Source organism: Eupeodes corollae, chromosome 3 (assembly GCF_945859685.1).
Source record: "Eupeodes corollae chromosome 3, idEupCoro1.1, whole genome shotgun sequence".
NCBI lineage: Eukaryota > Metazoa > Arthropoda > Insecta > Diptera > Syrphidae > Eupeodes > Eupeodes corollae.
In genome coordinates this window covers 71,336,059-71,347,313 of record NC_079149.1, presented here as the reverse complement: position 1 = coordinate 71,347,313, position 11,255 = coordinate 71,336,059, and the positions used below count along the sequence as shown (strand labels likewise).

At 30.6% G+C, this 11,255-nt stretch overlaps 1 protein-coding gene across 1 annotated transcript; it reads right to left on the bottom strand.

Moving 5' to 3' along the window:
• Positions 1–1,069: 1,069 nt before the first annotated feature.
• On the bottom strand, positions 1,070–3,357 carry LOC129951769 (H/ACA ribonucleoprotein complex non-core subunit NAF1). The gene is made up of 2 exons (XM_056064091.1): positions 3,083–3,357; positions 1,070–3,025 (listed from the first exon to the last, which is right to left on the bottom strand). Exons 1-2 carry the CDS (start codon positions 3,168–3,170, stop codon positions 1,191–1,193), a joined length of 1,923 nt encoding a protein of 640 aa, XP_055920066.1. The 5' UTR covers positions 3,171–3,357; the 3' UTR covers positions 1,070–1,190.
• Between the last annotated feature and the right edge of the window lie 7,898 nt (positions 3,358–11,255).

Sequence of the window (11,255 nt, the reverse complement as noted above, 5' to 3'; positions counted from 1 at the left end):
GTACTGCTTTGGACTTTTCTAAAACGACAGCACTGGTCATCATCAGCCCAGCTAACGTATCTTTGGATTTCGGAAATATCATCTCTATTTAGCAGTTGCGATGGTAGCACTAAGTTTGTCCTCGTAAATTTATCTGGTGGCACAGACGGCCGCAAGGAAGGAATGTTATTTTCCTCCATTTCGAGAACCCACTCGAACTTTTTCTTTTTTTTTATTTACTTTTTTTTTAATATCGGATAAAATCGGAAACTTTAGGAGTTTTATTTGTATACGTCTTAACACGACGAGAGCACAAACCAGAATCATTTGAGAATAAGTTTTATTTATTTTGTTTGACGTTTCACATGTGCAGTATTTGTTGTATTTTTGACATCTAAAGGAAAAATTCTTTGTGCGAAAAGGTAGTTGCTCCTATAAATAATGACTTTGTGTCTTTATGTGGTATTTATGTATTTAAGAGCAGAATAGTAAGCAACGTTTCCTACGTTCAATTGGTAACTTTGTTTTGAATGTATCTGCAATGAAGTTTCATCAACCAATGCAAGAATTAAAGAAAAGTATGTGTTCGTCCAAATCCATTGGTATGAAAGAATCACGTAATGCTCTGCGTATTTTGAGTTGCTGACTTCGATAACTTCATCCTAAATCCCTTCAAAAAACATTTCCGTCTAAGTCAAAATTCCTTATTTTCTGTTTGCTTTTGAAAATCCTGAAATATAAGTTTTTTGTTTGCATGCGAAAATATACCTATAGGAACCGAATTAAACATTGTCAATAAAAAAGTAATTTTAAAAATAAAATGCATACAAATCGATGTTTCTTTATATATATTTATATTTTGTTCTATCAAGAGAAAGAAAAAAACGTACCATCTTTACATAAATGTTATTATAAATAAAAAAAGTTAAGCTGATTTAAAAAAAGGAACGATTTATTTTGTTTAACAAAACATATTTTCATATTTGTATACATGAATTAAATAATTCATCATATTTATTAATAATAAACTTCAGTTAAAGAAATATTTCAATTCAAAAATAATCATATTTGATCAAAGAAAAAAAGTGTGTACATTAAGCTCGTGTTTATTTTTGTTGTAAAATAAACATTTTTCAAGTACAAATTTGTATTGATTAATTTGTAATTTATTAAATATATTTATTTTTACTAATAAAATACATAAGAAAATATTACTGCGGCGGAGGTTGGTGATGATGAGGTGGTGGAAAGAAAGACTGTTGCATTGGTTGAGGGGGTGGATATACGGCGTAGGGATTTATTACTAACCCAGGATTCATTGGTGTGTGTTGTTGATATGGTGCAGTGTTGTGAGTTGGCATCGAATATCCACCAGGGAAATTACCAGGCATTCGGTATTGTGGTTGATTTAAAGTTGGTGCTTGATAATAATTTGAATGCCAACTGTTCCCAACAATATTATAATTTCCTTGGGGTTCGGGTTGTCTTACTCCACCGCGCCCACTATAATTACCTCTATACGGTCGTCTTGGAGTGTATGAGCCCCTACCAGCATATGTCACACTTCCAGAAGATTGCCTCTTTCTATTAGGTCTTCTAGCAGAACGCTCTTCTTCGTCGTCTGAGTAATCTATAAATCTTGGGGGTGGTTCAACGTCGTTTTCCCAACTAGCATCAGACCCCCGGACTTTCATTAGGTTTGCTAGAACAACGAATTGAGTGTGTTCGGTCCTCGGGGCTACATATACAATTTGGCCAACCTCAATTCCCTTTTCATTAATTTCCTTATTGGAATTAAATCGCACGCAATACAAAGGATCCGAAACTTGTCCGAGAACATCAAAGACTTCACCCAGGACGGAATTGCCTTTGTCTCTAAACAATACTGTTTCCAAATCCAAGGGAACAGTTCCAGGTAATGCATTTACCAATACAAGTTGATCAACAATAGATTGTATCTTACCGAGTTCTATACACTCTTCTTCCGGAACAGTTATGTGCAAGTCTTCAATAGGTGGCAAGTCTTCTAAATCAAGTTCACCTTTAACCTTTGGTTGGCGTTTGTTTCGAATATTTCCATCTTCTTCTTCGTCGTCATCTTCACCTTCAATATCGACATTGATCCTATCTAAATTAATCGAATTGCGGACCTCGCTAAGAAACTCAACCTCCGACGTCGACGAATCTGAATCAATTTCCACGCAGCGATTTTGATATGATTGCGCAAGTGGAACTTCACGAACGTCATCGTCTGATTCGTCATCCGTGTCGTATTGAGCTAAGAGAGCTAAAGACGATGATTGTTTGCAGTCCTGTTCCATTTCGGATTTAACTGCAGAAGGCATTGCTTTCGGAAATGCATCAGACTGTACATCTGTTGTTGTAGTATCTCCAGCAGTATTCTCTGCAGCACTTGAATGCATGTGTATATCAGTTGTTAGTTTGTGAGTAGGAGTCTCATCATTCAATGTTTCAACATTGCTTTCAATATGTTGTTCTTCAACCTGCATGTTCGAAGACCCTTCAATTATTTGTTCTCCAATTGGCTCTCCATTTACATCGTTGGAAGAAACTTTTAATTCACTTTCGTTGGAATTTTCTTTCTGAAGTGGTGTCACGAGAATTTTTTGTTCTATAACGACAGCTTTGTTGGAAACAATTTCATGGTCGCTTTCTAATGGTAAATTTGGTGTAGTTTCTCCAGCAGAGTACTCTAGGGCACTTGTGTGGATGTGAACATCGGTTGTTAGTTTGTGATTAGGAGACTTTTCATTCAATGTTTCAACATTGTTTTCAATATGTTGTGGTTCAACCCGCATGTTCGAAGTTCCTTCAATTGGCGCGTCGTTTAAAACATCGTTGGAAGAAAATATTAATTCACTTTTATTGGAATTTTCTTTTTGAAGTGGTGTCTCCAGAATTTGTTGTTCTATAACAACGGCTTTGTTGGAAACAATTTCATGGTCTCTTTCTAATGGTAAATCTAATGTAGGCACTTCTTTTACAATAACATCATTTACCATTTGCTCTGGTGCACCTTCAGCATCTTTAAAATAACATCAATTTAGTTCGCAAGAAATTTTGTATTATAATTTTTACTCACCACAATTCGAAAATGAACTAGAGTCCACATTTGTTGAGGAATCAGGAGATTTATTACAATTCTCAGTAGCAATCATAGGAATGTCCATTTGAAAATAGATATATTTTATTTTAAGCGAAAATTTGTAGGCAGATTTGAATTTCTTAATGCTTGCACGCACGTGTGTTTTATAATATGAATAGGTTTTCAGATCTATTTATTTATTTTGCTTTTGAATTAAGAATTGTGTTTGATAAACAAGAAATTAAACCATATGACAACACGTGCTTTGCTTACTGTTTAAGTTGACAGTTAAAATTATGACTGACACATGACACTTGCCAAGTGAAGCCAAAACAAAAAAATATAATATATTTCCGTTGTAGTATAAGTAGTAGTATAACACTTTTAAAACCTTGTATATATACAAAGTTTAAAACTATTTCATTTTCGTTACGTTTATAAAACACTGACGCAAAATTGTAAACGATTCAGTAAAATGTTTAAGCCATTTTAAAAATTTGCTAAGTTTGAAAGATGAATTAACTAATTTTAAACAATATATATATATATATACATGTACAAACATTAATTTAAAATTAAATAACGAGAATAAAAAACGTAACTGGGGTTGTCCCAAGTGTTGTATTTAATCATTTTCCGAAAATTCTTTATTTGAGATAAATTTTTACATGTGTAACAGATTGTGTCTTAACAGCAGAATGACGCTCCATTCAATAATTGGCTTCGTTAAATCTCAGACAGATAGGGTATCCGGATACCTTTTTGTTAGTGTTTTACGTGTAAAATAGGAGCTGAGATGTCAAAAAAGGAATCCAAATTTATCCAAGAATTTCTGGGGTATGTATCTGACAGAACAGCTGATCCAACAAATGGTTGAATTTCAAGAAACTTGAAAAATAATTTCAGCTTTTTATATTTGTTCGTAAAGAAAAAGATACAAAATGTTAGTTGAAGTTGTATTTGAGAATGTTCTGTACATAATTGCCTCCGATTTTTAGAAGGTAATTATGGTCTAGTTTTTTATACTTCAAAATTGACTTATTTTGTTCTCGTTTTGTAGATGACCAATTTGCTCGGTTCTTACCTCCAGTCTAGTGTCCAGCATTCTGAAGTTGAAGAACATTTGAAAACGTTAATAAGCAATTCATTATAGATATCAGACTAGTTTGTTCACATTTTATTGAATATTCTAGTTGATGGTGCCCCTTGAATGGTTTTTAAAGAAGCGTTGGATAGCCAAACGGATATATCAAAAAAGCACTTGCGTTGGTCCCACCATTAAGCTAAAACTTTATTTACTGTAAACAAACCAATTCAAAATCTTACCGCAAACCAACTTTTGCTCATTTGGAAGTGAGATCGAAGTTCTTCAAAATTATATCTAGGTATTGTTAATTCATAATAGTCCTCGTTTCTGTTAGGATAGTTTTCTGTTAAAGGTAAATCGTTTAAAACCGGAGATTTCGCACGTAAATTATTAATCGTATAGAATTCCAATTGAGCAATAGGAAATTTAACATAGATTACAGTTTCATGTTATCTCTTATTTATAAAATCGTTATGCATCTATCAATTCATCATCGTCTGACGAATCAAATGAATTATAAATTAAATGTTTTATCTTATAAACATTTTGAGTTCGAAGCTTAATTGTTTCTCTGCTTTTTGTGAACAGCTGAAAGTTGCTTTTATTTTTTGACAACTATCTCAACACAGCTATCCTCTCGTTCAACAACGTATCTAAAAATCCACCTATCCAACCATTGACATACTTATACATGGACTGCTAGTGGTGTGAATTTTCCATACAAAATTTGAATAAAAATGGTTCCACTTCAAATTAGCTACACTAGCCCTTCCATGCACAGTGGCAAAAAAAGTTATATAATATTTAGCGACATTTGTTTGTATTTAGTTAAGATAAGCTTTTTCTGACACAGAAAGTATTGACATCTAGTATAATTTGTGGAAGACAAACGATGTGGTGTTTTTTTACATGTTATTGAAAAATTTTGACAGTTCGTGCAAAATGAAGCAGAGGCTGAAGCAGACTGAGCGCTGTGAGTATTAAATGTAAATGTTACACAAGATTTCCACATAGCCCTCTTTGCGCTGGTGTTTTGTCCGTTAAAAGTGGAACCATTGTGAAGTTGGCTACTAGCAGTCCATGTAAAGTATGTCAATGCATCCAACATACCCTATCCAACACGAGATTGAACGCAGCCATTGTGAATTCCAATAAAAGGTCCGTTTAATAGTATCATTGAGTATTTATACATAGAGAAATCAAGATAGTTTCAATCTTTCCTCACAAGATGTCACTGCATGTCCATAAAAAAAAATATTGGATTGCACTCAAAATGAACAAAAAACGCTCAAGTAAGAAGAAAAAAGGTTTGAGAGACTTTACGATATTCAAGTTTTGTTTGCCTCACTGCCCAGTCGTTACCCGAAGAAAAGGAAGTAGTTTTGCCCAGATACACAATATTATTGAAATTCACATTTGAATTATAAAACTTTTTTATTTTCAATTCTATGGAAAAAAGTATGTTAGCAAAGAATGTAGATAATTTTATTTTTTACCGAAAAAATCAAAAATCAAATCTTAATCTAATGGATGTAAAGATATCGAAGAAGCCCTTTTCCATCCCTTTTTTCAAGATGGCGGCCATATCAAGGGGGCTTTCAACCCCGGGGGATATACTCACACTGCAAGGTTCGGCCAAAATTTTATAACATTTCAATGGACTATCAAACCTAGTTTTGAATTCAAATATATATTGAAGGTATTTGATAAAACCATAAAAAAGGCACTTAAAAAAGGAAAATTTAGACTAATCTATTTATTGCAAACAATAGCAATAGGAGTATGAATTAATGAAAAATAAGAATTTCTGATCTAATTTTATGATATATATGTACATAGTAATAAAACTAATACATTGTCAAAAAATAACATAATTTGAAGCACTGTTCACATTATGGGTTAATTTCAATCTTTTACAAATAAAATTAATCCTTTCGTTTATAAAATTGATACTTTTCCTAAGCAATTAATAATTTTTAAATATGAATATATAATAATTATATTTAAAAAAAAAAACATCAAATAATATTGATTTACGATAAAAAACAAAAAAATAATTTGATTTGCTTGTTTGCAAAAGCATGAATTTAAAAAAGACACAATTATAATCTTACAGCATGATTTATTAATTTGAAGTTAAAAAAAAACAAAAAATATAACTGTTTCTATATGAAAAAGAAAACTGTTAAATTGGTTAAATTTATAAGTAGGTACTTAAATTACTTATTTAAATAAGTTTATAAATACTTTTTTAATCTGGATGCTTTTTCAGGATATTTTTTGCTTTTTCCAAGTTGTTTATTTTTTAATTTTAAGTTTTTTTTTCTTTTATTAGTTTCAGTATTTGCTGTTAGAACTTTGGTTTTAATACGCAAATCTTTAAGTGCGTTATTAAAATATTGTATCGATGTTCTTATTAGAAATCTTACAATAAATTTTAATATTCCATCAAATAATGTTTTGTTTTTAGAAAAGGCATCTATCACTAAACACTGGAAATAAATTGTATTTTCCAACGGATCTTGGTTTAAATACGAAATAATTAAATAATTTTGCTCTAAATCCAGTGAAATGTTATCCCACAGATCTAGTATACCATTAATTGTTTGTTGAAGACAAGTGAGTTCCAATGTTCGTATTTTCCTATCGAAAATGTGTAAAAATGCGAACATTGAAATTCATTTGGTCGTGTCCTTTGAACAATAGTGTACCTATAGAAATGGTTTATACCTTCCTGGAAGTGTGAGTAAGAACTTTGCATTCACACTTTTTAAAATGCGAGCATTGGAATTTTTCTTGACGTTTTCAAACTTCACCTCGAAGAAAAAAAACATTTATGTTAGGTGTGATGTTGAGGTGATGTCACACTTTTATTATTTATTTTTATTTGAAAAACTAAACTTAAATTGAAATTATTAAAACTTGGTCACTGTTTTGTAATTATCAAAATACTTTTATGAAATAGTCATCGTTTTTAAATTCGACAAAAAAAAAAAGAATTATTATAACATTCAAAAATATAATTTTTGGAACGTTTAATTTTACCTGGATCAGAACTCTTTATATTACATTCAAAATTAAAAAAAAAAAACATGTTTTACATTTTTGCTAATATATTTCAGGTTTTCTTTACATAATACAACAAATTAATGGAAAAGTGTATTTTACGTAGTACACACTTTTAAATATAGTAAAGTTAAAAATTAACAATTTCTTGTCACTTCTTCTTCTTACAAAAGTTTCTTTTGCATTTAAATAAGCTGGATTTAAGAAAAAATAATTTATCCTGGGTATACCTTAATCCATATTCGATTATTCCTATCAAAATAAGACTACGTAAATACCCAAGGAAGGAAACAATAATTCAATTAAAATATATTTTTTTGATAATTTTCTCAAGAACAAGAAGCCATAAAATCTTCTAGTTTTCAGTTTTTGATCAAAAACAAATATGAACAATGAATTCTAAAAACAATAATAGATAATCTTAGTTTTAAAAATTATACTTCAAAACCTTTTTACCTTTTTTCCCAAATTTTGAGCTTAAAACAATTCTTTTCAAAAACTATGCAAATTAACACTTCTGTTTCATTAATAATTAGAAAATATAAACCAAAATGTAATAATAAGCACTAAGCACGATCCTCTCGATCATAAAATATGATATTAAATATTATGTTACATTTCAATACAATCACGTAGGAACTTGTTGTTTTCTTTATAAGTGATTGTGATGTATAAGAAATCATATGGTCTTTGTTTAAAAATATTTTATAACAGTTAACAGCAAAAATGTTTTTCGATTTTAGTCTTAAGTTGGCATCTGAGATGTTTGGATTAATAAATATTTATTTAAAAATGTAAGATTCTAAGTTGCGTAGTTTTGACTTGATTTAAAAAAAGCTAATAGACAAAAGTGTTGGCTTTGAAAAATTTATAAAACTTAGTTGTAAGTATTACCATTATTTTTTTCCATTTAACTTACATATTTTTTTAAAATGTCCCTACCTCCTAAATGGGGGGAAACAGACCCAACAGAAACAACAGACAGAACAGAAAATGCTTGTTTTTAACAGTTCTATATAAATCCGTCATCAAACTTTGTCGCCTGAGTTAACGTACTCTTCCCAAAAAATGGACTAGGTAATGTCGTTGTAGCCACTAGGTGCCACCCCTTAAGAATTTCTCATCACTATTCCTTATTTTCGTGGTGAATTGACTTTAGAGGGTGGTGAATTGATGTTAGCAGTGGTGAATTGATGTTAGACCTAAGGGCGCGTGTAAGTAGACGTTTCAGCTTGTAGGCAAACCAGAATGACAGATTTGTTTCCGGTCTTTATATGGTGTGTCTATGTTCACGAGCAAAAACATATTATAGAGTGTTTTTGTTCACGAGACTTGTTTGGATGCTCGTTTTTTAATAAAGGTAATAAGCAATTTACAAGTAAAACAAAAAGAAAGGTTTAAATTGCTCAATATTTATCAAATTGTTAAAGCCTTACAATAGGTTATTTTAAACGTGTGACTTTTTTTCTAGTTGCGGTGTTTGGCTAAATTTTTTACTGTCTTATGAATTGTGTCTTGGGGTGAATCGTGCCTTTGTATATACAAGGGAAATACCTGGAAACTGCTTACCGACAAAAATGGTGTGTATTCGATAAGTTCTTTCAAATACGCAGTCCATTTCCCTTAACATAATATTCAATTAAAGTTTTTTTTCAACAAATTATAAATTAATATTCAATAAAATGCATTATCATAGTCTACGGAAAATTCTCTTTGTTTTGCCGCGTTATTTGTTGAAATTAGTTCAGTAAGAGAGCCGAAAAAGGGAGACATGATAACGAAATAATACATATATATGACGATAATTTGTCCAGACTAAATTTTAAATCAATCACTAAATAACTATAAGACAAAAATATTTTAAGGAAAAAATGTAAAATTTGTATACATATAAAAATTAATTTAAATAAAACCGGTCTAACGATTTTCAAACAAAAAAAAATGAAAAATGGAGTTTTTTTTGACAAATCTAATGGCATTTATATATATCTTTGAAGACAAACTTATTTTTAAACAGACTCTTAGCATAAAGGAGCTTTCTTCTTCTTTTATGTTCTTCTGTAAGATCAAATTATTGTGAAGCAATTGTTTGTATAGTAACATTATAAGGTTTTTTTTATTCAACTAATTTTCGAAATATTTTCAAAATAATGGTGAATATAATGCCTGGAAATTTTTTTTTTATTCAACTAATTTTCGAAATATTTTCAAAATAATGGTGAATATAATGCCTGGAAATTTGTCTTACAAGAGGTGTTGCGTTCAATCACTGTCCATGCCATCTAAAGTTTTTTCACTTGCATTGCCTCTTGCGAGGAATTGACAAATCCTCCAAGAGTAATTCTTTACTTTCTCACCTAATTTATTTAATTATTATACATGTAAATATGAAATTGACCGGTTATAGAAAGGGTCCGCCATTTAACTTTTTTTTCAACTATATTTCGTGAATGGTTACACTTAGCTTATGTCTGATTTGAGAGATAATTAGTTTTATCCTTCCACTAAACGAATATGGTTGTCTATACGCTTGAACAATACTTAGAGAAGATACCGCTTTTTCCCAAAAAATCACCTTTTGAGATGAAGCTCATTTTGATCTTGGAGGGTAATTAAACAAGCAATATTGTCGCATATGGGGTACAGAAAACCCACACATTGAAAAGCCAATACTGTTTTGTGCGGATTTTGGTCAAGAGATATAATTGTACCATTTTTCTTCGAAAATGAGCAAGGAGTTATCAGGCCATGTTGAACGAATTTTTGTTTACAAAAATTAAAGAGGAGGATATTGGCAACATTTGGTTTCAACAGGACGGCACGGCGCTACGTGCCACACAGCCGAAGCTATACTTGATGTGTTTATAGCATTTTCAAAAAAAAAAATAATCGGCGGATCCTTTATAAGGTTCGTATATTTTAGTATGCTAATACTAAGACCAAGAATACTTCATTTACCAAGATCGGAATCTTTCGTACATTTCACTCTCCAAAACCCGTTAGTTTAAATTGTTGTATTTGTAAATTTAACAATTAGTCCATGAATAGATGTGAAACCAAACAAAAAAATAATGCCGGGGGCTAGTGGCAGTTTGCAAAGCATAAACAAAATGGTGAGGTCAATAAGTTTTTTTCAGATTTTTCTTTTTACTTTTTTCGATGAAAAAGTCAGTTTTTAGCTTTAGTTTTGCAATCATTTTGTTGAGAGCGAACCAATGTACATTTTTGCCTTAAAAAAAGCATGGTCAACATCAGTTTAATATAATTTATTCACTTATTTACAGCAATCACTACGAAATTCTTTTCATAATTAACTTCGGATTATTGTTTCAAAGATGCGTTCGAAGAACCATCAAGTTAAGAGTGCGAGCGCAATTTATTGAATTCAAACATTTTTTTTGCAAGTAATTAAAATCTGTATCAATTTAATTTCCTTTTTGGCTTACCTTCATCAACTTTTTAGAAATAAATTTAGCATTAATTGCAGCCAATTATTGATTCTTCGGTTTCCCTATATTGGAATAAAAAAAATTCTAACATCTATTTATTACACTCATTTAGTTGGTATTGTGTTTAACCATATGCAGTGGCGTAGACTTTTGGGGGCCCTGTATCCAATTTTTTTTGGGCCCCACCACCTCTTACCAAAACTGGGCCATAACCTTATAACCTTTATTTAAATTAAAAAACTAACATCAATAAATAAGTTAAATTTAATTCAATGTATAACGACATAGGAACTTTAACATAAATACATACTACATAATATATAGATACATGTTTTATAAAGCTAAAAAAAAAATTAAATAATATTTGCACTTCTTCTCAAAGTACTACTTTCCCTGCCTTTTTTTTTTATTTATTAAATCTTCCATACCTGAAGAAGATTTCAGTTTTTAAGATTATCTGCTTCTATTGATAAAAGTGATAAATCGGACAACCTCTTCTGTCCCATTGAAGTTCTGAGATAATTTTTTATTATTTTCAGCATGGAAAAAGATCTTTCAGCTGTTGCTG

What these genes read in the sequence shown, in the direction of transcription:
- LOC129951769 (XM_056064091.1), bottom strand. Translation starts at nt 3,170, where the DNA reads ATGGACATTCCTATGATTGCTACTGAGAATTGTAATAAATCTCCTGAT. An exon ending in TAGTTCATTTTCGAATTGTG is followed by an intron (nt 3,026 to 3,082) that starts GTGAGTAAAAAT and finishes GTTATTTTAAAG; the next exon opens with ATGCTGAAGGTGCACCAGAG.